The 26,987-nt window shown below is 48.4% G+C and overlaps 9 protein-coding genes across 9 annotated transcripts; 6 read left to right on the top strand and 3 right to left on the bottom strand.

The window, feature by feature from the left end:
* Window position 1: 1 nt before the first annotated feature.
* On the bottom strand, window positions 2–1,681 carry DEU56DRAFT_860427 (uncharacterized protein). The gene is made up of 2 exons (XM_041355318.1): window positions 1,443–1,681; window positions 2–1,386 (listed from the first exon to the last, which is right to left on the bottom strand). Exons 1-2 carry the CDS (start codon window positions 1,494–1,496, stop codon window positions 481–483), a joined length of 960 nt encoding a protein of 319 aa, XP_041206264.1. The 5' UTR covers window positions 1,497–1,681; the 3' UTR covers window positions 2–480.
* A 2,364-nt stretch (window positions 1,682–4,045) lies between these two features.
* Window positions 4,046–6,237, bottom strand: DEU56DRAFT_954776 (uncharacterized protein; the record flags this gene model as incomplete). Its single annotated transcript, XM_041359215.1, has 7 exons — window positions 4,046–4,323; window positions 4,382–4,474; window positions 4,528–4,653; window positions 4,717–4,852; window positions 5,025–5,551; window positions 5,603–5,682; window positions 5,739–6,237. The coding sequence occupies 7 exons, from the start codon at window positions 6,235–6,237 to the stop codon at window positions 4,147–4,149; spliced, it is 1,638 nt and encodes a 545-aa protein (XP_041206263.1). The 3' UTR covers window positions 4,046–4,146.
* An 892-nt stretch (window positions 6,238–7,129) lies between these two features.
* DEU56DRAFT_467545 (uncharacterized protein) lies at window positions 7,130–8,544 on the bottom strand. Its single transcript, XM_041346372.1, has 6 exons — window positions 8,503–8,544; window positions 8,272–8,444; window positions 7,754–8,084; window positions 7,534–7,696; window positions 7,390–7,479; window positions 7,130–7,332 (listed from the first exon to the last, which is right to left on the bottom strand). Exons 2-6 carry the CDS (start codon window positions 8,328–8,330, stop codon window positions 7,325–7,327), a joined length of 651 nt encoding a protein of 216 aa, XP_041206262.1. The 5' UTR covers window positions 8,331–8,444; window positions 8,503–8,544; the 3' UTR covers window positions 7,130–7,324.
* Window positions 8,545–10,487: 1,943 nt separating this feature from the next.
* On the top strand, window positions 10,488–12,174 carry DEU56DRAFT_902693 (uncharacterized protein; the record flags this gene model as incomplete). The annotated part of the gene is made up of 8 exons (XM_041356607.1): window positions 10,488–10,607; window positions 10,636–10,661; window positions 10,798–10,955; window positions 11,006–11,068; window positions 11,097–11,101; window positions 11,239–11,290; window positions 11,829–11,877; window positions 11,910–12,174. 8 exons carry the CDS (start codon window positions 10,488–10,490, stop codon window positions 12,067–12,069), a joined length of 633 nt encoding a protein of 210 aa, XP_041206261.1. The 3' UTR covers window positions 12,070–12,174.
* A 1,015-nt stretch (window positions 12,175–13,189) lies between these two features.
* DEU56DRAFT_467515 (uncharacterized protein) lies at window positions 13,190–15,472 on the top strand. The gene is made up of 9 exons (XM_041346371.1): window positions 13,190–13,242; window positions 13,328–13,865; window positions 13,926–14,005; window positions 14,057–14,542; window positions 14,591–14,794; window positions 14,841–14,993; window positions 15,042–15,134; window positions 15,184–15,232; window positions 15,286–15,472. The coding sequence occupies exons 2-9, from the start codon at window positions 13,349–13,351 to the stop codon at window positions 15,393–15,395; spliced, it is 1,692 nt and encodes a 563-aa protein (XP_041206260.1). The 5' UTR covers window positions 13,190–13,242; window positions 13,328–13,348; the 3' UTR covers window positions 15,396–15,472.
* Window positions 15,473–15,481: 9 nt separating this feature from the next.
* DEU56DRAFT_815559 (uncharacterized protein) lies at window positions 15,482–17,605 on the top strand. Its single transcript, XM_041353786.1, has 6 exons — window positions 15,482–16,203; window positions 16,266–16,342; window positions 16,391–16,741; window positions 16,807–17,148; window positions 17,213–17,293; window positions 17,351–17,605. The coding sequence occupies exons 1-6, from the start codon at window positions 15,579–15,581 to the stop codon at window positions 17,495–17,497; spliced, it is 1,623 nt and encodes a 540-aa protein (XP_041206259.1). The 5' UTR covers window positions 15,482–15,578; the 3' UTR covers window positions 17,498–17,605.
* A 1,394-nt stretch (window positions 17,606–18,999) lies between these two features.
* DEU56DRAFT_890138 (uncharacterized protein) lies at window positions 19,000–21,059 on the top strand. Its single transcript, XM_041356275.1, has 5 exons — window positions 19,000–19,072; window positions 19,125–19,430; window positions 19,483–19,621; window positions 19,674–19,853; window positions 19,903–21,059. The coding sequence occupies exons 1-5, from the start codon at window positions 19,058–19,060 to the stop codon at window positions 20,592–20,594; spliced, it is 1,332 nt and encodes a 443-aa protein (XP_041206258.1). The 5' UTR covers window positions 19,000–19,057; the 3' UTR covers window positions 20,595–21,059.
* An 829-nt stretch (window positions 21,060–21,888) lies between these two features.
* On the top strand, window positions 21,889–23,905 carry DEU56DRAFT_815552 (WD40-repeat-containing domain protein). Its single transcript, XM_041353785.1, has 5 exons — window positions 21,889–22,053; window positions 22,102–22,288; window positions 22,338–23,153; window positions 23,216–23,735; window positions 23,788–23,905. The coding sequence occupies exons 1-4, from the start codon at window positions 22,046–22,048 to the stop codon at window positions 23,720–23,722; spliced, it is 1,518 nt and encodes a 505-aa protein (XP_041206257.1). The 5' UTR covers window positions 21,889–22,045; the 3' UTR covers window positions 23,723–23,735; window positions 23,788–23,905.
* Window positions 23,906–24,504: 599 nt separating this feature from the next.
* DEU56DRAFT_815548 (uncharacterized protein) lies at window positions 24,505–25,333 on the top strand. Its single transcript, XM_041353784.1, has 3 exons — window positions 24,505–24,689; window positions 24,749–24,881; window positions 24,931–25,333. Exons 1-3 carry the CDS (start codon window positions 24,665–24,667, stop codon window positions 25,133–25,135), a joined length of 363 nt encoding a protein of 120 aa, XP_041206256.1. The 5' UTR covers window positions 24,505–24,664; the 3' UTR covers window positions 25,136–25,333.
* Window positions 25,334–26,987: the final 1,654 nt, after the last annotated feature.

Below are 26,987 nucleotides of genomic sequence, written 5' to 3'. Positions count from 1 at the left end.
GGAGCTCTTGGCGGTTTTCGCGCCAGCATTAACGCCTGTCTATTTCGAACAATCCAACACAAGGGGTCACATTAGAAATAACAGCTGTAAGTTACAGTCAAGGCTCGACAACTGGAAGCCCTCGTGGGTTAAATGAGGGCCTCAATAACTGGATTCTACATGAAAATAATCGGCGCAGCCAACAATCTGATTGTATCAATTAATGAGATGAGTACGTTGGTATTATTGAGTCGACTCGTTACCGGGCGACACGACTGAAATGATTCCAAGCATACCATGCCCACACGGATCAAAAGGTGAAAGAAAAGAAGACAAAACAACTTCGTAGATGATCGATGATGCCTGGAGGGTATTTGTCTAAAGAGGGATCGCAAGAGGTATAATAGAAGACAGTTCCGTTCCAGTCACCATTAACAATCATCTAAATTCCACAACTATCAAATACGAGAGTCCCACCAAACCTGCATAACGTAAAACCTATCAGAAGGCTGTGATTGCGAGACCTGCAGCACCCAAAATAGCGCTGACAAGCAACGACACATCCGCACGGATTGACTGGGGAGCGCTGCTCTTGAGAACGCCGCTAGACAGGCCACCGGCGGCCTGAACAGCGCCGCTCAGGAAGCCACTAGGGCAAGTTGACACGGTGGCATTGTAGAGAGCAGGCTGGCCGCGGAGCAGCAAGCTGTTGTTCAGACCTGGGGCGTACGGGAGACTGGACTCGAACGTGATGTATGATGTGAGAATGTTGCGTGTGCAAGTGGTGCAGAGTTGAGTCGTATTCATTTTGGAATCAAGGAAGAGGAACACGAGGTTGGTATCCTGATATGTGGTGGTGTTGGGAATGAGCGCAGTAGTGGTGTTGCTGACGTCCCGACGTGCGGAAACACCGCTGTTAGGCGTTGTATATAGGTATTGCTGCAGCGCCTCTTGCTTGCTGGAGGTCACCAAAGCCACATTTCCAGTAGCAGAGCTACCAGACGTGGTGTTCAGCTGTGTGACACAGTATTGCCCGTTATCAGACTTTGAACATATGGCTTCTCTGAGTGGCGTCAGGACATAGAGGACATCATAAGTCCTGAGGACATCGGTATTGACATTCGTCGTAAGTTCTGCTGAGCATGCCGAGTAGTAGGCCATCAACTGAGCGCGAACAGTGCTGTCAGAGCATGCAGCAAACGCAGATGTCGAACAGAGGTTGTTTAATGCAGAGTTGATGGTGCTCGTGGTAATGCTGCTCGAGTTAACTCCCGGTGCGAACTGCGATGTCGCAGATGTGATTGGGGTTGTGCAGGCGGCAAAGCTGCTATTGCTGTTCAGGCTAACTAAATAGTCTGAACAACCTTGACTGATTCCTGACGGAATAAATGGATTTGAACTGGAAGACTGAGGGTTGGGGTATCAGTCTAGCAATCGATAATTTCACCAAACTTTGCGCTTACAGATTGTGCCAAAGAAGCGGAAATAAATAAGGACAGAATAGCAAATGACTTCATTGCAAGGTGGGTATGATAGATATCAACGAGTGGACGTGTTCTTTGGAGTCGATGGCGACGATGGCGACGAAGTTTCTGTTGTGAAAGAAAACAATCATGGGAAAAGACCCTTGCTTACCTGTAAACAAAGCCAAATACAAAACGCACGTGGTGAGGTTACCCTTGCAAATTCTGCCAAGATGTTTGCTGCCAATTTGCTGCCATGGTCAGCGTAGGGAGCTAGCAACGGTTGGATCAAAAAACATGCAACTACTATGATATCCGATATCCTGGGATTGTCGAATATGATCCTTCCCAGCTATCTCGCCCTCATCACCTTTGATCTCGAAATACGGCATCCCGCCGCCGCTAGCCCCAGTTTTATGCATGGGATCTGTCCCTGCCTACGCACCCTTTTAATGTACCTTTGGTCGTAGCCTGGATGCGGGGACCAATCGAGGCACTGCTCCGCTTGTTTTCTTTCACCTTATCGGTCGGCCTCCACGAGTGTGAGTGAACCATTTACCTCGGTACCTGACTAAATCTAACATTCATCTGTTCCTCCCGAGTCTCACTCCACACATCAGTTGGCTGATCGGGCCGCAACTTGGCGTCCGCACACTTTCAAGGAGCTCGTAATAAATTTTCTGGTAAGTTGTGACAGAGCTTACCCATATCCGATCGAACACGGATCTTGTACACACCTGCCGAGTGGCCCACACGGCTGCATGGGACTCATCACAATTGATGTCCTACCTGAAGTATGCACCTTGGATTTGCGTCCGCTTCTTTCTCACACACTAGGGTTAGTGATAAGAATTCCTAGTCCAGAAGGCTGTTCTCTCCTGTTCTCTCCTGTTCTCTCCCTGTTCCAGGAAAACCTACTAGTACGGACATGAACGAGTCTACGTTTCCCTCCATCAAGTCTATCGCCGCTTAACCTCGCCCGGCTCAGGTGATGTCACCCTCAGGATCCGCATTGTCGTGCTGACCTGCTTCTCTTCACATATCCCAAACCTATCGGGATTCTTGTTCAGTTAAGTCACTTCTGCAGACAAATACATGGTATGTACATACAAGGAAAGCACTTCGAGAGCACAAGGACACTCGGATTGGATCGTACTCGTTACAGCAAGTTGCTTGACCAGACTCCCGGAACTCCGCTCAGTTCAGGTTGCGAATCCTCTTATCTGCGCTAGGTTGGACATGCGGCAAGGCCAGCTGATATTCTACCGTCAAGAGTTCATCTCCACAAAGCGGTAAGCACCGGGTGTCTCCCTTAATTGCTTATCGTGATGACCACTTTTTTGCCGCGTTAGTCCATCTAGTAACCAATGAGCTCCCTTGGCTTCGATGCCCCCAGTCGTGGTCGCATCTGCTCCGCCGGAGAAGGTGCTGCTCGTCAGCGAACCCTGACCTATCTGTATATGGCATTAAATACCATGTAAAATGGTATAGTACACGTTTCACCAATAATCGCTTTCCGCCCTCAAAGTCTTTGTCGTAGGATTATAGTGAATATACATGGACGTTCAAGAGCCAGTATGTCGGTCTGGCCACAACCATATCGAGTTCGAACCTGGTCAAATAGATCAGTGAAATAACTCGCATTCGGGTCCGTTGCGATCATAATAACTCATTTCCGTTGAGGTGCTGCATGAACATGCGCTCATGATATATCGTCACCAATGTCGCCACCAGTGTATAATATCGGGAGCGCCGTTTTAATGACACGTAACTGCTCTGCAGCCCACGCCTTTTTGTATTGGAATGAAATGAGTGGACGGATGACCTTCCGAATGGGCGAAATACATCATTAATGCCGAAAAGCTATTGGAAATCAATTGGAAATCGCGGAAGAGGTTATAGCTGCGCGGGATATCGCGAATCGTGACTGCATATCATGGCAGAGCGCTAAGCTGGTGTGTCTGTATTTACTATTGAAAAATCATCGGAAATCGGAGATTGACATGCTCGTGTTCTAAGTTCGGCACCGTGAATTCGAGGAATAGAAGACAGTCAGTCGGATTGATGCGCAACCAGATAATATCCACGCAAACCCTTGCGACTAGCCCTTGCCGTGAAAATAGAGGTGTCGGGCACCGGTGATCTTGTACATAGTAAGGTCGGCTATACTTACGTCAGGGGATATCACACCTACTCGTGTAACCACACCTGTAGAGCACCCCGCAATTAATGTTTATGGTTGCCCCGTTTGAATACAGGTTGCAGTTCAAATTGACGGCATATTGATGGTACATCCTCAGTCCTGCCGGGCGGCATCGCGGCACACCTTCAAAACCAAATTATTTTATTCCTCAATGTCTGAGCAAGCGAAAAGTCACCCAACTGAATGTGATCTTATCACAGTTCATGTACCACTTCTTTTAAGTAAAATTGACATTAGCACGGAGGCCAAGTTCTCTCATTGGTGGAAAGGACCATGACTAAAAGCAAACTAAAAGTATCGGTGGTCAAATGATGCATTGAAACACCTTCTGCCCATCAGTACAAGGTCAGGGATCAAACCGTTCAGGAACTTCAAGGGCTCTTACAGCGGGAAGTTCTGTCCACGCTCCTTCCCCCTTCCCACAACTAACCTCAAATGTGCGCGGACTTCCGTGTTATCTCCCTAAATAAGAATTACAATGTATTTTGCATAATGTTTCGCCTATGGTCCACAGTAAAGATGGGAAGGCGGATCTTCCACCTTGGCCAGGCTGAAAATGCCGTGTAAGCTCTCACGTTCGGACAAACCAAAAGATTTCCAGCGTCCGACGAAGGAACGTCTGTTATGGATGTAGCCTTCAAAGATCCACGTCCCACGTCCCTCATCACCCGAGTATTTCTGCACGAATCGTACGTCATGAGGATGTGAAAAATACGTCGAGCGAAGCAGAACTAACTGGTTTTCTCGTCAGTGTGACAAGTCCATCAGACAAGCGGATCCTTCCAAAAAAGATAAAAGCACCCCAGGTAGCTTCCAACCTGCGTGGAGTCTGAACGGAATGCGTGAACGATCCGAAAAACCCTATCATAACGGAATACTCACTTCGCCAGTGATCACGACATCCAGGGCATGCCGTGGGTCCCTGTAGTTCTCGGAGGTATCGGTTGGGCGAAAAAGTTCATATCGATGTTTTGATGATCTTGTGGCGTCCGAAAATTCATTTGCTGTCTGAGGTGGGAAGGCATGACAGTCGTGTCACCAACTCTGGAATACAGTGAGAACTATACGCACAGTGGCGCCTTCACAATCATTCATGAATAAATGTTGGAACGCCGACTCTCCAAAATCACCATTCCGCGGAACGCTGGGCAATGGTATACATGGTGTGAAGCATAGGTGTTCCTCGAGCCGGCATTGGATAGGCTGTCTGGACACGAAATCAGGCGAAACCGCGGGATCCGATTTCTGGGAAGGACATCGACAGAACGATGACGGTGATGTCTATGGAAGTATTAGTCGAGTTCTCGAAGCCGTTGACCGTCGCCTACCCTGTGAAATCCTTCATCAATTAGGACTAGTCAACGATATCGAGTACTCACATGTATGTCCCTTCCCAAGTTCCACTTAGCAACCCAATGCACGACCGAAGTTCCCAAGTGTCATCCGGTAAACCCAGGCGATGGGCAATACGATAGAACTCTTCATCATGAGCGAGACTTCTTGATGCCCGTATCTTCCTTCCCGCACGATCCGCGAAGGGTTCACGGGAGGGGCTTTGATGACCCGAATCAGCGACAAGTGGTGTCCTTCTTCTTGTGATGGCAAAGAAGTCTTCTATAGTGGGACCATCAAGTTCCGTCGGGCGCGCAACCGCTTGAGTTTGTGGTAAATGTTTGGGCAGTTGGAGAGCAATCGCCTCCTTCAGTGCGAAAGTTAAGAAAATTGATGCAGAAAGAAGGCTAGGAGCAGTTAGCGTGTATTCGCTGGTGTAAATTGAGGAGATGAGCGCCCGGTATTTATTTTCGATACAAGCGCCAGACGTTACTTCTGGTGCTCGGTTGCACGATCCGTCGAATGATAAAGGACGTCGTGTTCCCATCCCGCTGTTTACATTGAGTGAAAGAACCTAAAATGATGTCAGTGTTGGTTTGATATGTGGGCGCGGTTACTTCATCACATTTATCGACCCTGTGACAAACGGTCTAAGTTCCAAAAGCGTCTGACTGCGTTCCTCCAACGGCATATCGGTAATAAACTCTGGACGACGCAAATCAGGAACGCCTATATACCAGAAAAGTGCACAATAGCCTCACTGTGAGACCAAACCAAACATGCGACAGATATAGCTAACGCGCGAGCCGCGTCCCCTTGCTGGCCAAGGCATCGTTTCAATAGGATACGTATATATTGCGAGATGCCGGCAGAGTGAAGCTGACATTCGTTCATCCCGTCGCTCTCCAATAGCATGAGGTATATTGTCCATAGATCAGGAAGGATACCGTGATCGGCAATATGGCGACGCCGGATGCGTTGAAGTACCGCGCATCGACGCTGTAACTCCAATGCGAGGTTCGTAGTCGTAGGGGATGCTAGTTTGCTGCGACGGTGATGGGCAACTAGGTCAAATCTGCTGCGAAACACCCGGGCATAGAGCTGGGGGCAAGATTTGAAGGAGAGGGCGTCGTGTATGCTGCGGCTAGATAAAAGTAGGTGAAGAATAGGACCGAGGCCATTGAACGGGGCGGAGGCAACAGTGAAGAAAGCTATCTGGGACAGAACATCGACAGGGATTGATTCGAGGTGAGGAAGCATCATAGTCTATGTGCCACCATAACCGCAAGCGCTTTTTAAACTAAAAGGCAGGTGAGTGGCGGAGTGCCGTTTGAGCAATGAGATCGCCGCGCGAACTAAGCGGAGGTTTGGTTTTCTCATTGAGAAAATTGAAAGGTCTGAAAGAGAGGTAAACACACGTTCTCCAGATCAGATCTTGATTGTAATCGTGGCCACATACCCGTGTGCCTGGTCGAATTCATATATCCGTCTTCACAGCAAGTGCTATCGGAAGCGCACCGTAATTCTTGGTCAAATAGTTTCCGAATCTAGCACGGGGCAATATATGTGGCGTTGATTGTGCAACTGCTGTCCTCTGCTGAATAAGGGCCAACCGAACGTTGCACGTGATGAAAGCTTTCGACGCTACCCACTCAATGGATACTGAGCTTCAAGTATCTGACACGAGGGCAAGAGTGCCTCATGGAGACCTGTCGCTAAACTACCCCAAGCACGGAGATGAACAATCCACAAATCCTTGTTGTCAGATGGCAACGAGCGTTCCGAGCATCCAAGTACTCCGATGGTGAATTGATAACGGTCAAATGGCAGTGGCAAAACACATTTCCTAAGTTGCGCCAAGAAAGGCAACTTAAGTTTCGCACCGCCTTCTATGCATTCCCCCATCTGCTTGAAGTTAACCTTGTCCACTGACCGATCTAGCGTGACAACCACTCACAAAGTTGTGCGTGGGTGAACCGAACTGTGAACCCACGCATTGCCTACGCACTGTGCTGTGCGCAGCACTATTTCTCTGTATGTAAACAATCTGGAATTTACAATCAATCTTGATGCGTGTTTTGCATATGATTAGGACAATACTGTGCAGTTATAGCAGTGCAGGCAAGTCAACTGGGTAAGGTATCATATAGTTGTGACATTGCCTCCCCAGGAGCGTCTGATGCGTGCGTTCGTTTAATTGGCTCACCGAGACAACGCTAGCACTTTCGTCACGCACATTTACAATGATTGGATCGCACAAAACCATTTCATTTCCTACAATGACGTTTCCTCCTCTTAACTTCTTTATCACAGCTTACAAAATCGCACTATTAACACCCCAGTATGATCACAGTTCTGGGGGGAAATATTAGATGCTAATCTCGGGTATGCAAGACGCGGAAGGATGCTTACTCTGCATGGCAGCAATATCAGAACTCTGGACGTAGTCCTCGAATTCAGCGACCTTCTCCTGCAGATCATCCAGTGAAACAAGTTCATCCTCTGTTCATAATAGTCATGACCCCTTCTTGATTGCGACGACGGATGGTAACTCACCAACAACCACGGTGATCTGGAGCTTCCTGATACCGTAGCCGACAGCGACCAGTTTGCTGGCACCCCACACAAGACCTTCCTGCTCGATGGAACGCACAGAATCCTCAAGTGCTTGCATGTCGGTTTCGTCATCCCAAGGTTTAACCTCCAACGTCACAACAGACTGTATGGCAGCAGCCGTCCTAAGCATGGCAATAATTAATCAAATGAAGAAACTGACCTTGGCAGCTGCTTTGGGTTTACCAGCTTTCTTAGCCGTGTAAGCGGCAACACGCTCTGCTTTAAGCCTCTCCGCTTCTGCGTCTTCTTCTTCGTCATCATCACCGAAGAGATCAACTTCATCGTCGTCGTCAGCGGCAGCAGGTGCAGGTGTAGCCGCCGATGCCGATTGAACGAAAGCCTGGCCAGCAGTGCTGGTGCCAGGCAAATCTGCATGCTCCGCGCTATAAGACTTGATGTGAGAGTACCATCTAGCAGAGTGCGGGTATTTCGATGGTTCTGGTACCGTGAGCAAGCCGAAAACGTGGACGTCTGCCTGAGAGGGCGTGTATCTGGGGTCAAGATAATTAGCTCAATCCAAAAGAAAACATGACAAGTCATTGAAATAAGAATCAGAAGGCTAGGTTAAAGAGTTATCGGCATATCTGAGCAGCGGTGTCTAGTCGCTTCTTGGAAACACGGACCATAGCATAGTGATCATCGCGATGGGAAAAATTTGAAGTATGGAAAATAGCTCACCCTTCGATGTAAGACCTGGTGGTCAGGTGCTGCTCAAGGGCGACGAGGTTGAGAGACATGTTGTTCGTCGAGACTGCAGCGATGGATGGTTGAGGCTGATCGATAAGCTTAAAATTTAAAGTTTCTTTCGAGATACCTCTTTAGGGCCGGCCCACGTGTTGAACAAGCAAGTGCTGCTACAAACATAAGTAGTAAGTAAGACTCGAACTCGTAACTTGAAGTATCGACGACGATTTTCTTGGTGCTTTTACCCCTACCCTGCAGGCCACTGCTCGTTGCTTATCGATATCCATCGAATGCAGTGCCGGACGACACCCAGACCAGCAGCTGACCCGAAGTAATTTTTTTTCTGTACAAGTATGAAGGTTGCAGCTTCTCACAGACTTCCACGAATTTCTCCAGCGCTGCGCGTTTGTACGTCTTATTCTTATCATGTGGTGATGTGATTGCTAACGTTGTTGAATATGGTACTCCGGCATTTTACAGACCTAAAACCATCCACCATACTCAAAAACGCCATTGCCTCATGGCTTCCCTGTGAAATAGAAATAATATATGAACTTTCTATCAGGACGCAAACAGATCTGCTTGCACCTTTGGAGTAGACGAAATGGACCGGGAGGATCAATCCCATTGGTTCAAATGGGTGACTTTCATTTATGACTTTCAAATGTTTTATCTTTTTTTCCATAGTGACATGGACCATTCAATGACATTGCTGTCGTACTCCAGGCTATTCCCGATCGTACGTGAATATTAGTGCAACATGCCTGCTGAATGGGATAACCCGCAAGCTCCTATTGGCAACTGATGGGGCCCAGCTGGAAGTTGCCTTGGTGTTGAAGCGATTCCTTCTTCGTCCAACAAGATCTTGACTCTCAAGGACGACATTAATTTGCCCGAGTGACGAAACTAATGACACACGAGGTGAGTGAATGTTTACCCCATTATAAAGTTTCTCTCAATTCATGTAATAGCTAGTAATTGCGCAGCAGGAATATTGATATTTGCCCCATATTGATGCAAAGCAGCTGCACTGCCGTCTTGCCTATAGTTAGACATTTCTGTTGCGAATTCTCTCTGATTCTTCCGTGAGTGCTTGCCAAGGCAGTAACGGTTGCTCATATCGCATGCCAGAACAGGCGAAATCAATTGTTGGGGTGACGATACCAGACAGGACCCTGCCTATAGCTGCCCGAATCCCTCTGTCTGTCTCAGTTCATAAGACGGAAATTGACTAGTCGAAGTTCCTTTATGGAATGCCGCTTGATCTCGATATCTTAGCCCCACAAGCCCTAGTTTGATTCAGAGCATGACATCCATGCCCCTCCCTTGCAAAAAAAATGAAATAGGCACCCGTCCTGGTCTCGCAGAAGGGCCGTCTTCCCCGCGATGGGGCCCTTGGCCATTTAGAGAAGAGCATCGACGTTCCTCGCCTGAGGTTCGCATGCTATGCGCTTCCGTCGTTCCTCGGGTATTCATATGAAGGCCGCCAAACTATATGTCATCATTTTTTTTCCCGCTACTTACTCGTATCCGTCTTTGACACCTGTTACACCGTCGCGCTTTGATTACACTGATTGATGATTTTGATGATGCAAACGCTATTATATTCAATTATGAGATCGAGGGTTCGCAAGCCGTTTGGTGCATGTCCACTAGTGATGATTTCGGTGTTCTTACCAGCGCCCGCAACGATTGAAAGCTGCGGCACAGGCCGCCGTGAGTGTAACGATGTTCCTGCAAGACCTACCCAGTTCTCGGCTAATGGGTGGTCAATTCAATCCATGCATGTTCCACTAAGCGTACCCACACAACACTGTGATCCTTCCGGAGTCCTTGCCTGTTGACCGCAGCATGTCAAACAACGTTTGCTGTACTTATAGGCTAGCACAGTACATTTGAATACTGTGTGAAACATGTGGATGCCGTCAAGGCTGCATGCCCTCTATATAGGCAAAATCTGCTGCGATTCACGCTCGGTGAGAGCTACTAGTAACCACAGGTGCCTTGTGTTCAATGTGCATAAGCGTATATAAGGCTAAAGCCCAGCTGTCAGTGACATGCGATGCATACTTGGTGTCGCGCGGGGTTCCGAATTCGTCGGGGCTTCACTACTAGCGTCGGGATTACATCACTTCGAATCCTGGAAAGGATACACTGACCATCTGACCCTTTGCGGGAAGTCGTGTGAATGGCGTCTTGACGTCTGCAGCATGTGCTTGCAGGGGGAGGAGACGTGCGAAGGGGGTGATAAGGACGGTAAACATTGTATTTGGCGTGGTTATGAGAGAGACGGATGGGCCACACCTCCTTTTGATATGAAGGGAGGATGGGTCATCAGATCTGACATGAGAATCGCAGGAGCGCCGGTTTGATAAAGACCTTTCGTAAGTCCCACGTCAATGGAGGAGTATACTTTTTGCATCCTAGATCTTGGGAGATCCTAGGCCTGTTGTACAGCATTTCGCAGTATTTTTTTCGTACTCCTACTTACCAATATGATAAATGATGTGTGGTATTAAGCCTATCAGTGCGGGGAGCCTTCATACCTAACATTGAGGGCGCGCTGGGACTCGCAATCACCTCGGAATTTGGTGATACGTACGGTCGGCGTATCGATGCATGCTATTTGACGCACGATTACCAGATGGCGGCTATCACAAACCTGCTGGAACCAGAACGTTTTATCCATAACTGCGACTAGAAGCATGTTTGAATGTGCATTGTCCAGAAGTCACGAATTGCACTAAGGCTTGGACCAAAACCTTGCGTCGTGACCCCGCAATGTTGGTAGGTCTGTCCCACGAAAGTACTCGAAATAGGTATGGTGAGTCTTAGGGAAAGACCCTGTCGTGGAACACGAAGGAAACATCTCAACAAGAAACATAGAAGAACAGCAGCCGGACTCACAGTGGCCCAAAGCCATGGACGTTGACAAAATTGAGTGTCGATGAAATTCAAAAGTGTCGAAGTGTCGAAGCCAACGAGAACAGCAGGGGTGATCGTTTTCAGCCAGGTTTGTCTGGGCATCGCCATAGTCTTACCTGCAACTTCTTCGTGAGATAAAAAAAACTCTAGTAATGATGTGTTATTCTGTTCAGCTAGATACCTTGTGCGTTTAACGGTGACCTTGCGGCTGAGATGGGCATCACGAAGTCGTAGCGTAAGGACCGATACTGTGCTGTTATTGACCCTGGGGCCGCCCAGGCCAGCCGTACGAGAGGCTGTCATGCCTGGTTGAAAGTTGGAAATTCTGTTTGTGGGAATGACAGCGATCTCACCTTCACGACAAAGTCCTGTTCTTGCGAGCTGGACGGCGAATGACGTGAGAGCAGCGCGCATAGATGTCATGTTTCTATAATCAGTGATCACAGAACGCATCAATGAGAACTGGACATCTTGTTCCGTTCACTGGCACCTCGGCGCATAGCCATGCATCAAGGATAGCAGAAGGAGTCATTTTTTCCCGGACGCGGGAATGGGGCACAGCAGCAGCATGCCTATGAGAGGATCAAATTGTTGCCGTCGGGAACACGGAATACATATTGATGTAGTAAACGAGCGTTTAGTTGGGATCCTCCAGCCAATGCGATATGACACATGGTGAGTTCGTCTGCCCTGAATCGCGTGTGCAGCCTTTTGCTGATTGGTATCTACGAAAACTTGCAAGCACTGAAGTACCGACTCGGACACGAAGACATTGAGAATGCGGTGGGGAGAACGTTTGTTGCGTGGAGCTGGCGGAATGAAGCCCGGGTGTGGAAAACTCGGACGGGGAAAGGAATGGAGGCCTGAGATGATGTAAAGGGTAATAAGAGAACATGAGGAGGTGCCCTGCAGGAGTCGTGGAATAATGATCAATCGAAGAATGGAATATCCTATGTGATTAGTGATAATCGTAGAAGATATTATATAGCATTAATTAGCTTGCACATATAGACGCGTCTCAATCCGAGTCACGGGACATGTGGCTCACATGACTTGCCAGACAGCGGTGAGGTTAGCTTGTCGAACGCGACTCATTCAATGAGTTACCTGCCTCAGGCCTCAGGAACTGTGCAAACTGATCGGTGAATTTGATGCCATGTAACTTCCCGTGACGGGTCAGAATTGACATCCCGTAAAAGTTCGTGCGCCGACTAAAAGTGCACTAAGTGTTTCTGTTTGAGTCAATCACCCCGTTCTTCCTTATAGCTTATCTCTGAGCGCGGCCCTGGCAATCGAGTCCCCGTCTGTACCAACAAATGAAGTCTGTTAGCTTCACACACGGCGCGCGGAGCTTAATTCGATAGAAGCGAAGCCCCCGTGGGGGGAACCCATGTCTACTAAGAAGAGTGTAACATTGTACGCCTTGACAGGTGTTCCAGGATTCTACGGATTCGAGATCTTCGAAGCTTGGGCTCCACTTCGCTGAAGGGATGACCAGGCCCAAGGTACAGACAGAATTGTTTTGAACGCCAACGCCGGGGTGCCGCCGCTGTGGGCCCGAGCAGGCATGATGTAAAGTGTTTCACTTGTCACTTTCGCTTGAGCAATTCCGCCTGCCAATGCTTGTATGCACCTCCGCCTTCTATAATTTCACGTACGGTAGAGAGATTTGACGTGATCCTTGTCGTAAGAGACCTGAGCGGTCTCAATGATTCTGTTCTGATACCGTAGGGTTGGAAAGAGTGCGGAGTCCGCGATGGTATGTTTTGTGAACAAATAAATACAAACAAGTGTTGGGCGGTATAACCCGAGATAATGGATGACATGCGACTGTACGTCAGCTTTAATCTGAGATTCATTTACCCATTTAGGTAATTATAAGTTCCAGTATATTGGCGCGATCACATCCCGGATATAACCGGTGAGTTGGACTCGACATATTGACTTACTTCAAATGAACGGGCTTACTTTCGCCTTCCAATGATATCAGCGCCGCGTCCGACCTACTTGTGACTTCTCTCAAACCATCATCTTGTTCACGTGAGAATCTCGTGCCAATCTATACCCTTCCAAGTAATGATTCGCAAGTCGCCGTTTCGATGAAAACCATGACCATTTTCAAAAGTTCTTTCGTCCCTCCTTGAGTATGCCCGCCTCTCTTACCACAACTCCTGCTGAGCTCTTAGAACAAATCATTCTAATCACAACTCGCCAGCATCACCAAGGCCCTCCCAGTGCTTTACGCTCCTTACGATTAACGTGCCGCATGTCCAACAATGCACTTTCACCTCAATCAAACTCATACCTATACTTCATGTTGTTCATGGACAGATTTTCTCCTTGGCGGCAGTTTCCGGGCGGTCACTTCGCAGTTCACAATATAGAGCATGAGTTGAGGAAACGTTTTCGAGCACTCCAGCGCATTCGCCGAGGTGATATTACTGATCCTGAAATTTTGGAATCCCTTTCCACTATATATATCATGATACTGGAGGATGATGGTCGGAACTGGGACCAGTTGCTTTGGGCTCAACTTCCCAGTTTCATGACCCGCTTCCTTCGGGAACGCTTGATGGTGGGTTCCGAGACCAACAACGGCTGGCCCACAGAGAATGAGGTCAATGTGTTAGCGGTTTCCATTTTCTGGTTAATGTCTTGCACAGGTTCGTGGTCACCCTCCCAGTCTTCATATACCCCCATTTGTCATCATTACGCCTTCCCAGAGTCTATACGCGATGAAACAGATGAGCTCAGGAGAGAGTTTGTGGAACTACTGTCACCATACTCCTTTGCCGGCTTTCGAGTTCGTTCTCTGTTCATCACGCTTTTTATGTTCTCACCACATCTTTCCTAGTATCCATGCTTCACTGGGATCGAGTACAATTTTTGTCCTTCGGAAAATTCTCGTAAGACTGTTACTACATCTGCTCATGGTGCATATCCTCCCAACCGCCCAGTTTCAATTACCATAAACTACTTTGGGCGACTGATACCGTTCAATCTGCCACCACTTGCACCATACGCTATCCTCGTTCACTTTTCCCGTCTGGAGACCCGGCCTCTCATGATCCCTCCGCACCTACCAGAGACTCGAGCGGTCGCTGTCGCGAATGGTATTTCAGGTCCTACGAAGGAGGACATAGTGTACTTTAATACTCGTTGCAAGACTCACTTTCCGGGCACTATGTACGGCAACAACTTCGACACTCTACTCAAGAGTCGGCGTCATGACCCAGATTGGACGCGTTCCATTCGTGATCCTCTCTATCGCTCCCCTTCTTCCTTACCTGGACAGTATATCCCTGGCACAATCTCCGGTCGTTGGCAGGGATCTTTCATCGTTGAGTTTTCGTACCTGTTCATCCCCCGCGTGGACTAATATGAATAGGCCCCGTATTATAATGTGTACAAGGACATGTTGTCATCTCCCACTGCTCCATCACCATTTCCAACATTTGGCCGATTCCCTCTTTATGTCACATTCAGAGAGCTTTACTGTTACTCCCCATCAATTCCCCTCCCCTTGGAAGAAAATGAAGGCGCGTTTGAAAATGCTTTTTTGCCAATCGGTTGTCGGTGGCATGAGACTGAGGCCAGTCTTCTCATTAATTCCAGTGCAAAAGTTGACATTTAAACAGGCAGGAATTGAATTTACCGGAGAAAACATGTCGTTCAAGGCCTATTATTCTCTGCCAAGGCAAGAACACCTCGATATTGGCTTTGTTGGGCGCACTGCCTGCGAGTCGAGGCCAAGTGCGCATGGCGTTTTTGATGTCATCATCACAGGAGTGGTATATGCTATATCATCCCTGATGTTACATGTCTAATTTTTATAACAGACGGAGGATCGCTACGCAGCTGCTTGGGGCGGCTACCGGTACATGGGACGGATACGGCCCTCAGATGGTCTAATCGTTCTACTCCGTGAACCAGTAAGGAATCCCACTCTGTTTACTTTTTCTAAACTCAACTGGTATGTAGCTGAACCCTCAAATGGTCGAGCTTGGGCGAGCGTTATTCAGAGGCTACAGTGTGTTAAGTTGATTCAAATAACTATTGTGTATGCTGACAAGATCGTGTTAGTCGTCTCCTCTCGCAACTTTGTGGGTCGCTGGAAATTTATCTCCAGCGCCGTTCATCCTGCCGAATGGGAATCGATATTCAGTTTGTGCAAAGATGTGTCACGGGAATAGTTGTCACATTGACCCACTGATGTGATGTACGCTCTCGTAAAATGTGTATATCTAGCTATAGTATAATTTACCAATACACCAATTATACCTTACTTGCTCTCACCCGCCTGACTTTTGTGTTAACTTCACCTACTAAGGAAAAGGACTGGGCAACTGAGAGCTCCCGACGCCGGCCCGGCTGACATGTACAGGAATGTCTCTAAGCAATCTATGCTCTCTACCACGACCGACACCATGTCCACTCAAACCGCCGCGTTCGACTGGCTCCCTCAGGAGGTAATGGAGAACATCGCTTTCTTCTCAGCAACCACGACAGACGTAGGACCTCCCTCTGATCTGATCCCTCTACTTCTAAGCTGCAAGAGCATCTACCTCGCTCTCTCCCTCGACACAAACCCACATCTCTGCGCCCGCATATTCGAGCATAAATTCGATCTCAGCGCCGCCGTTCGCCGTATGGGCCAGCAGATTGCCACCCCTGACGTCTTGTCCAAGGAGCTACGCAAGAGATTCGTTTACCTGAAGCGGATACGCGCACGGACAGATTCTCGCATCTGCGCGCCAAATACAAATTCGCCGATCCTTGGCGAGTTGCTCTGGCTCGCGTACCTAATGGTGCTCGAGAACGACGGAAAGAATGTGAAGCAGCTGAGAGAGTACGCAGGGATGGAGCAGTGGTTGACGGAGTACTGGTTTGATGACGAGGGCGCGTCGCAAGCTACGAAGGCGCTCTTGGCAGATGAGTGGCCGCTCGATAATGAGCATAATGCTCTGGCGATGTGGTTGTTTTGGTTGTTTCTCAAACCCGGTATGTCGTATGCTTTGTCTTCTGCTCCCTCAGGTACTGCGATCCAACCCCTCGTTTCACAGACCGTTTCCAGCGTACCGAAAGGAACTATCGGACTTTTACGACTGTTTTGAAACCGACGGCTCTAGCGGCCAATAAGGTATGTCTCCTTAGTTGTATGTTCGTGCGTAGGTGCTGATAATCCAAGTATGACATATGCCAAATCCCATGGGAGGCCTTCGTTCCCAGGTCCTGTCTGCTTGAACCTACGAGCATACAACACTATTCTAATTCATATCACCTGACGCCACCGACGATGGCTATTCCTGCAATCCTCTCTTATCTAAGCTTGATGGGTCCCCTTGTAGGCCCAACAAGGGTTGCCTACAAAGGACCACATCACGCGCCGAACAGTTTTCCATCATCTCTAAGTCAAAGCCTTGAGTGGGAAGCTGATTGGCAGAGATGCATAAATCTCGCCCAAACCCCTCTCACCAGCCAATTCTCAGGTGCATACATAGCCGGCAGTCTACAAGGTGTGTGGGAAGGTGTCTTTACGGTAAGTGGATTGATTTCAAAAGCGTCGAGCTCTGAAACCCTCCGTTAAACAAAGCTTATCCATAGTACACGGAATTCACTACCTATGCTGCGCTTCTGTCTGGACGATCCCCTTCGATTCTTCATAATTGTTCGGTTGCGCAGCATCGTCAAACGTGGAAGTTGCGGGAGTACCACTTGATTGTTTCTAGGGAGGCTGATGGCGGAGCCGACGGAGCAAAATCGCCATCGCCATCATTGAGCTCGGGTGATCCGCTCAAGGCGTTCTTTCCGCCTGGTATCCGCATTCACGAGCACGTAGGCAGTGCAGAGGTGCATGAGCCCGGTAAAGTGGCTACACTGTCCTACAAGCGGTGTGACGCGGAAACCGAGGGGGCCGATGTTCGAGATATCATTGTCGTCGGAGAGGTTATTAATGATTTACTCTTTCTCAAAACTGTTCTCATTTGTTTTTTTGTTTGTTTTGGTCTAGGGTCATTCTGCTTGGGGTCAATTCAATATCATTGGTAGGGTACGACCTTGCGATGGCTTTGTTAGTCTTTTGAAGGAATATGTGGGTCTATTGCAATTTATATGATGTACCGTGCATGAATGCCTCTTTTTTTCTTAGGTCGAAGGCGATCGGGGACAATGGCTTTATCGTGGTTATCTTGTCGGGAGTATCAATGGGAGCCTCTCTGGGCGCTGGCGAGACACGCTCAGTCTCCCTGAAGCTAATGGTTATGAGGGGTGTTTCGCGATGAGGAGGCGGAGATGACGGAGTTGTGAACTGATTTTCTGGATATAGGTTTCTTTACTGACATGATTAGTTTCTACAAAGTTTGAGGGAAATAAAACATTGTGCGTCTCGCCTGGCATTCAGGATTATTCCGACTGTGTGGCTTTGTTGAGTGACCGAACGATAGCGTTTCAACAGCGATCGCTAGTCCACATAGGATTATCCCGACTGTGTAGCTTTGTTGAGTGACCGAACAGCGATCACTAGTCCACACTGGATTATTCCGACTGTGTGGCGTTGTTGAGTGACCGAACGAAGATCTTTGTGAAATAGTAAAAGGGTGCTTGATTAATGATTGACGGACGAGTAGGTAAGATATTATGTATACACTGCAGATGCTGTTTATAGCATTAGTTAAATAGGAAGTGAGGAGATACGGCAGATTATCCATTGACAGGCAAGCGGTTCGAGGTCTGAGACCGCATGACAATGTTGGCATTGTCCATCTCTTGTAAAGGCCGTATGTCAGTCAATGTGCATTCAAATAAGGATACGCACTCACTGATCGGGTCTGAGGCATGGGCGGTAAGCTACATTGCTGCTAGACCGTTAATGTTAATGCTGGCGAAAATAGGAGCCTGAAATAAGAATAAATGAGATCAATTTAACCGCCACACAGATGACGGGTGGCGTGTTCCCGATGACATGTAGTCAGCTTGAGATGTTAGCCATCGTGCAGGATCGAATGTAGATCATTCTCGCCAGAGAAATTTATGCCTCGTTATGGACCCTTTCGGCCTGAACGTCCGCTGCTAAATAATGGGGCCCCCACTGGGAAAAGGCAAGTGCGTGAATAAATGTCACGGGTACGAGGTCAGTAGGGAAGATTTACTTAGCGGCCTGAGCATTTGTTGCAGGGCAGGTTGTGTTTGGCATCCTCTGATACCCGAGGGGCGGGACAAGGTCGTCCACTCATCCCCTTGGAGCAAAGCTCGAGTACGTAGAATCGTACCTCGTGGAGTGTACAGTAGTAGGCTTGAGAGACGCACATCGTTAAATATTTCTGCGAGGAATAATGAAGTGTACTATCGACTTACCGACATCATTTAAAGAGATACGATCCTCGGAACTGCTTTGCCTAGAATTAAAGCAATTATTTGTTTGAAGACAGATGTAACACGATTTAAAACGGATAATTTTTGGAACTCACAGGGGCGGTGACGTTGGACGACGAGTGGCGCGGGTTGGAAATGTTCGGCAAGGTTTCGAGGATAGGGAAAGTTGCAAGACATTCAACTACCATAACTCTGGCGAGAATACAGGTAGCGCTGGATTGCGCCCACTGAGGATAGACTGACTTGGTGAGCAAGCCAACAAAAAAAACGGTTGAACCAAAATGGTCTCGGGGGAAGACTTTGAGCGAGGCCGGTATAAGCCCGATCTCGACAAGTAGTAAAATCATTGAAGATCTCCTCCTGGAAGCCGAGGGAACGTAAGAGTACCGCCACGTGCTTCACCTACCATCCATTTTTGGAAGCTCTAGTATTCATTCATCAATATCGATGCAGCACAGCAAGAAAGAACGTGTTTTGAACCAGCATGGAGTATGCGAGTGTAGGTCCAGCGCTCGCGCCACATTTTCTGCATAACTGAATCATGCCTGTAGAAGGATCTCACCATCCGCAAGCTCAGGCGAACAACAGATTTCGCAAATCTCACTTTCCGCATAGGTGGCTATTACGAACAAGATGAAGGGCGCTTCTATCATCTGTGGAAGAATGGTGAAGTCCTGTCTATTCAAGCAGAACCATACCGTCGTCCTGGCATCGACTATTCTGAACCATCATGCGGCCGGTCGAACTTTTCATCCGACAACGAGGCCTTTTATTACCTGCAAGAAGTGCTACAGACGATGCTCGACAATCTACAATTCGGTACAGAGAACAATTGGGCACATCTTGTGAGGCAAAAGGTAAGAGCATCTGAAATCGTCCTCCTGTCCTTATTCACAAACAATCGCCAAGGACAATACCTACAGTCTGATCTACACTAGAAAGGAGTTTGTACGTTTGAAATGCCCGGTTTGGACGAAGAAGGTAAACTTGGATGATATAGAAGTGACTCGCATCGTGCACTGTGCGTTATGGGAAGGAATTTACGAAGGTTTTGTCGTGCTATGTCCTCTAGCGCACGATTCTCATAACCTCTCCGGCAGGAACGGAAGTTGATCTCTTCATGGGCGTAGACCCGCACTGGTCACAGTTTGTGGCTGCGGAGAGTCTTGGGCATAAGCTCATGAACGAGGCTGGCGTCAGCCATTACACCTTCAAGCTACTTGCCCACGTCTACAAAAGCGGAATGATCATCGGTGTCATGAGTGAGCCTATCATCGGACGTAAGCTAACGTTATTCGCGATACTGTCATTCGCGCTCATGTCATATAGGCCGAGTGTGTCCTACCGACCGTGCTGCTGTTTTCGCAGCAGTAGCTGATATCCAGAAACACGGAATTTTGTTGGGATCTCTTGTCCCTCACGATATTCTCATCACTGAAGAAGGCGTTCGCTTCCTAAATATCTCCGCTGTTCGCTTTCACAAGGATCACGACAAACTAGCAGCCGAGGCCGAGACAAGTCACTGGGGTGACCTGGCGAAGACCTTTGGATCAGGAATGATAACGCCCTACGTCCCACTTGGCTCTAGAGGCCGTGACTCCTTATCATACGTGATACCTCGTCTGCCTTCCCCTGGGCGTCCAGTTTTCAGCACTCCCGAACAAGCCATGATGCGGTTTGTTTGGTCGGTGGTAACATCACCAAGAGAGTACGCTCGTTCAGACGTTCGGCCACTGCTCAAGTTCAGAGATAAGCAGCAGCAGCGGAAAGGGAAACTCGCCATTGCCGACGATCCGAAACACGGAAATCGTTTCAAAAATCGCAAAGTCCTCATCGCACCTCTTGATTATTCGGAGGACCGCTTTGAAGAACTTGACCAGATCGTCCCTGCCCGCTTTGAAGAATTTGACGAGATCGCCCCTGCTGATGACGCACCCTACAACCCAAAGTGCCATTCTTCATCACGCACCCCGTATAAGCGCCCAAACAAGAAACTGCTTCTCCCGAGGGATGATGAGTGATCTATGGGCTGTGACTCGCAGAACTTATGTCGGCGGATCAGTTCACGCTCCATCTGGGAGGGTCCAGGTCCACGCATCACATTCACCGTGATATTTGATCTCAAGGAAATTCTTTAATCCGTTCGTGCTTTTCTGCTTTCTAAGCGGCTCTGGAATTTTTTGTTTGTTGTCGATAGCGTTGCCATGTTTTTTGTTTGTTTTCATACTGTTACATTGCGCAGTGCCGTATAATGAAGGGTTAATCAAACCGCTACTCGTGCCAATGATCTGGGGTGGCGGGCACGAGGAGCTAATATTGATATTGTTTTCGCGATGCCTTTTTTTCTAAAAAAACATATAGTGTACCTATAGTTGTCCCTATCTTAAAACACAACTCTACCAGGAAATGCCCAAGTGGCTGTTCTATTGTTCCATGACACTTTCTACACAGGGGCCTAGCTCGGAATGAACAGTCATTTTCAGAACTCGCTCAATCCAGGCTATGGACCAACCAAGTACTAGGAAGCACAGGAAGCACCCACCTTTGCAGGCCCAGGGGGATAACTCGATGAGGCAAACGGCGTTTTACTGTTTTGATGATGCCATGGTGGTTTCTGATGGTCATTTTACATAACTTGTCAAATTTCGGAGATACTGATTAGATATGGGCTAGGGGCAAGTATCTTTGAACGCGTCACTGTCATTTCAGATGAGCACTAGCAGACTGCCATTCAGCTCTCTATATACCTATGAAAGCCGCGGCTCACAGAAGCGGTCCCGGTTGCAACATTTTATAAACTCTCGAGGACGGGCCAAAAACCATCGACTGCCGCCACAGCAATCGATACCAGCATAGAAGTGCGCCCAAGAGAGAAGTTGCATTTTTTAACCAACGATTGTCGGAGTACACATAATGGCGGTGGGGCTGTGAAAGTGGCGTGCTGATCCTTGTGGTATACCGTACGTAACGACATCAAGGAAAGAGAAATACGCATCCGAGGACTTATGTTTAAAACATTTAACAAAAGAAAGTGGCCCGAAGGCCGTTAACCAGCGCCCTTTGCTAAAAATGCGTTGTGATGCGTTGGACTCAACTTGGTGGGTACCGTCGGTATAGTGGCGTGGTGATAGTATGGTAGCACATGGTAACAGTTTCAAATCACCACAGCGCGCCCACCAATCAGCCTGCATTCGATTGCGCTCGATTGCATCAACGTCGGACCTCGTCGGACGCCCCAGTATTCCTAGTACGTAACAACCGACGGTAAGTCGGATATAGAAGGCGGTTGTTTGGCTGTACCTTTAGACTCAAACAAAACACTGATGCGTCCACTGAGTTGCCTTTCTGACCGTAACAACGGCCGACGACGCGTCACGACCTCACGATCAAGAGCCACTGGATTTTGACTGGAGTGAGGAGAAGTTGCCTATACACTCTCAGGATTTCCTTTTTCACACCGCCGAAAACTATCATGTCCTCGTCTGTATTCGTGTCTTATCTATGAGGCGGAACTGATGGAATCCATAGTGAATATAGCAGTGTCGCAGATGCTATCACCCCGACGTGTACCACGTTAAAGCGCACTCCATCACGCGCTAATGTTTCGAGCACATACTCAACTCGGAAGCGAAGGCGGGTTTCTGTGGCTTCGTTCGACTTGGGACGAGATTTGGCAACACCGTTAGTACCGGCGACTCCCATCGAGGAGACAAATGTAAGAACGTCGCTTGGCCAACAGAACTTGCTACACATAGCTGTTTTAGGCAGATCGATTCGTAACAGTCCGAACTTCAACGTCACTGCCGTTGAACATAACACCGAGAACAAATCGTATCGCCAAAACGTTTGGTCTACTTGACGACCGTGTATTAAGTCCCAACGACTCGCCCTCACGTTCTTCAGACCCTTTTTTCCGTTCATTGCTCCGCCGAAGTGCTTCCGAATTGTTTTCAACGCCGCGTGCTGCATCTTTGCTCTCAGCAAAGGCCAATTTAGGGACTCGGAAACATTTTGTAATGGCCCTCGATGGACCTGGGATGTCTACGGACCTTTTCGCCTCTCCAATGGCATGGTCACACGCCAACTGCATCGGAGTTGCTTTCAAATATGATGTGTATTTTCAGAACCTTGAATCGCGGGCAGTAGTTCACCTGTGTCGTTCGTCGCTTTCAGACGGGACAGTCCACAGCATCGATTGGGGTGGCAAGGCCAACCCCTATCTCCTCGCACTCGGGACGACAGCCGGTGATGTCAGAGTTATGGATGCTGAGAAAAAAATGCAGCTTGTAGACTGGGTCGATGGTAGCCATGGCATGGGGGGCATGCACTGGAATGGCGATGTCCTCGCTGTTGGCAGGACCGGTGGCAATGTGTCCCTGTTCGATATCCGGACGCGGGCTGAGATAACGAAGATCATGGGCCATAAACGACGAGTACACGGCGTCAAATGGTCGGCCGATGGGCGTCATCTTGCCACGGGAGATGACAGTGGTATTGTCCATGTATGGGACCATAGAGCAAATGATCTGCTTACGAACGGCGATAAAAATATCCGCATGAAACACAAAGGTCCAGTCAAGGTATGTAGCAAAATTAGATTACCCCTTCTGCGGCAGTCATCACATTTTTTTTGCCTTTCAAGGCCTTGTCGTGGAGTCCGTGGCAGTCCGGCCTATTGGCAAGTGGAGGAGGTTCCCCCGATGGTGAAATCCACGTTTGGAATACCGGCAAGATGACACCATCCTCTGGCCCAATGCATACCATCTCGTTACAGACAACTATCACATCTTTGCACTGGTCCCCGCACTGCAAGGAGCTCCTGAGCACCCACGGATCCTCGTGGGCCGCACCTCAAAGTAATGTTCACCCGGCTGTACCTCAAAGTAACTTGCGCCCGATCGCCCAGGCATCAGCCCCATGTGTAGAAAACTCACTCGCCGTTCATTCTTACCCTTCCTGCCAACGAGTTGTTAACGTCAAAGCACACTCCGCTCCTGTGGGCCACTCTTGTATGGGCCCCGACGGATGTTCTGTATTCACTGTAAGTCCCATAGAGGAGACCATCAAGATGTTTAGGGTTTGGTCCGCGCCCGATGATAAGGAAAAAAGTGAGGACAGTGACATGACCTTGAGGTCTACTATACGATAAAGCATTGTACGATGTATGTACCACTACTACTGATGGGCCCTACGTACGTACTTATTCATTCACAGCATGCCGCCCATATGCTTCTGTATTTTTGCACGTATACTGGTAATTTAATGATTTCCTGCTGACTTGCCAAATCTGCATGATTACTTATCTGGATGCCTTGGACCCACTTGCGCCAGGTTGTCATGTCATCAGTACTAGTGGCGCCCATATACCCCTACGTATGACGGACGCGCGGTAAGTGTGTCTTGAATTAAATTGTCCCTTTACAACAAGTTTCCCTGAATGGATGCTCCGCGGGGGAAAATTAAGGCACCGATATTCAATGGGGAGCCTCTGCAGGATGCTATAGTCCGCGGAGGAGTCAAACCTGTGGCCAATAATCCGTTGCAGGATTGAAGGCGCCACAATTTCGCTTGGGGCCAGACAGCTCGAAGATGCCCGCCAATCCCTGGACAGAACTTCATGTCGAACTTGTGGGCCGGCCTTGGGCACTTCCCTATAAAATATAACCAAGGTGGATACCTCAGTCTTCCGGAGCGGACTGAGGGATCATCTGGGAAGAGATACTTAGAAACCGAGAGCCTGATTCAGAGAGCAAGATATTTGTGTCGTTGCGGTTTGTTGCAAGTGGTTCAATTAAAATCTCTACACACCATAGGTCTTATACATGTATATATGTCGACGCTCCAGAGTCCATGGCATGCGTGCAGTAACATAGAATCAGTAAACTTGTATGTGCCCATGTGGTCACATGATGTCAGTTTGGTGAACTAACTCACAGTCTAAAAAGTCTAGCTAGAGAGCTTGATTTTTCAATGCTGTCCACAGTGGGAGTAACTGAGTAATACACATTTATCGACTTCTTCCCATCGTCTCCTGTCCTGCTCGTCTCGTCAATTGGGAGAACTGGCTTAGTTTTCATTTCTGAACATTCAAATGGCACCTTTCGTAGCACCTGGAGGTCAGCCACATGATCAGACTTTCATGTCTCCCAATCCCTAATCTCGCTTCTTCAAACAGAGCCTCACGAAGGCAATAAGCCAGAGCCATTGGGAAACTTTGCCCTGATATTCATCCTCACCACTTCGACGTTGTGTTTGCTTTACTTGCTTTGGCGTCGTGCAAGTGCCTTGCGTGCAGTAGTATCACACCAGTGCGTTCATCAAGGTCATTTCACACGAATCGAACTTATTCAGACACAGACTACAAACGTGGACGAGGACGGAGGGCCAAATTCGCCTATCCGAGGACGACGGTCCATCTGCTACCGAGTTCTTGGTTGATGGAGACGACGAAGATCTCGGGATAATAGATGATGGTGTGGTCCTGGGTCAGCGAGACGAAGAACGACTAAGAACTGAGGGGATTGTCACCCTACCTTCTGTCCAGCCTGGCTCCCCCTCGTAAAACGCACGTCACCACTTTGTTCTACCTTGGGGACGATAATGCATATTATCTATTTTGACACTGGATTAGCTGGCCTTTTCTAAAGTCTGTCAGTATTCCATATTTCCGAGACAGCTAGTGGACCTTGCTTTTACTATTGGCTTATGCGATAGCCTTCATCATGTGTCGAAATTTCCCGTATCTGACGTGCAGTGGTCGCTCTTGGTCACCCACGGGCCTCATTCCAGCCGAACATTCAAACTTCAAAGACACAATGAACATACGGATGCCTGGAACGACAATCTTTCGAATGGTTAATCTCGCCATACGCACCCTGGTATCTTGAACTTGTCACGAGAGCATGCGCATTGCGCTTGCAACTTCGTGTCTTCGGACAGTATGCTGATGTTTCAAGCTATCCAAGGCCTGCTACTATAGCCTTGATAGGTGACGCCTATATCCTTTGACTCTTCCTCTGTACATTATTGTTTCCTTTAGTCGCATATGATGCATCCAGGCCGGTGTACTTCCTTCCAGACGATTAGCATGACGTACACCTACTGCCACCGACTTTGTTGCGACATCGAAAGGGCTAGGTAGAAGACCCGGTACGTCCACTTCCCAGCGTTTGCTATATTTCGTGGCTGACGCTAATGTTTAGATAGGCACGGGGTGGGCGATTTTATGGAATCATGCAGAGATGCCCACGGCTTTCATTTTCCAGGAACCCGTCATGCGATCTACTCCGAAATGCTTAACATGCAAGACCGAATCCTTTTTCGAGAGTTGAATGGCACATCTTTTGGTTCTGGTCTTCGAGATTGGAGTGTTCGCAAACGAAACGTCCCATAATTTTCGAGTCATGGGTGCCAAACGTGGACAGCCGTTTGAAATCATATACACTCGTGTGTGCGGGCCTGGCGATTATGCGATTTCAGTCACCGATGCTGCGCTTTTGCAGGAAGCCATCTCAGACCTAAGACGGGTTCTACCGAACACCTCAGATGGAAATGACATCACCACATCCCTTGTGCCTGCGTCGGTCCCTGAACATCGAGGGATGGATAAGCCACTGTGAGGCACTCGTGTACTATGAAGTTGGCTTGCAAGTTCCATATTGTTGCGAACGGACGACAAGTGAGTTGGTGTTGTTCACTGAAAGTTTGCGTTCTGGCTGAGCAAATGTTAAGGGTTACCCAGAGAACGCAATAGAACTGGTGGAGCAGGGGTTAACTACCACGTAAGCTTATTGTTTCAGCATTACTTGATCTGACGTTTTCGCAGTATGACTATGTGGGTTCCGTCCACTGTCTTTCCCGAAAGCTCCCAACTTCTGCATCAGGTTGCAAGTCCGCGGTTCAGTTTTTTCTTCAACTAGTCATTACCCTCAATCAATAGAAACATCGATCCAAAGGCAAATTGACAATTTCTGGGATTTAGCATATGGTTACGCGGACCTATGACCAAATGCTTACTATCGATCGTGATACTGTAGGATACCGCCCATCCCTGGGTCTTAATTTCGGTGATTCCGAAACCCTAGAGGATAAAGACCATTACCTATGGTAGAATGCAAGGACCTGGGTACTAGGCAACTTCAATAGCCTCGTGTCCACATGGGCGCAGCCAATCCAAGCACTCCTCGCGAGGTCCGGTGACAACATGAACGACCGTGTCCTGAATCGGTAACAGCTGCCTGACCCTACATCGACCCCTATGCGCCCTTCCGGAACCATTACGTCTGCCTTGTTCTTAGCGACACACTTGTGTTCGCGGAATGCGACGAACCAGCTTTGTGGCGCGCATCTTTGTTCAGTGACTGGAACTAGAACTATAGAAGTGCCATCGCAACTGTCGATTCCGACTCGGTGTC

The sequence above is a fragment of the Suillus clintonianus genome, assembly GCF_016758775.1.
Source record: "Suillus clintonianus strain FC179 chromosome Unknown DEU56scaffold_59, whole genome shotgun sequence".
Classification (NCBI taxonomy): Eukaryota; Fungi; Basidiomycota; class Agaricomycetes; order Boletales; family Suillaceae; genus Suillus; species Suillus clintonianus.
The sequence above is the reverse complement of the archived record's forward strand: the minus strand, read 5'-3'. Positions and strand labels throughout refer to the sequence as shown.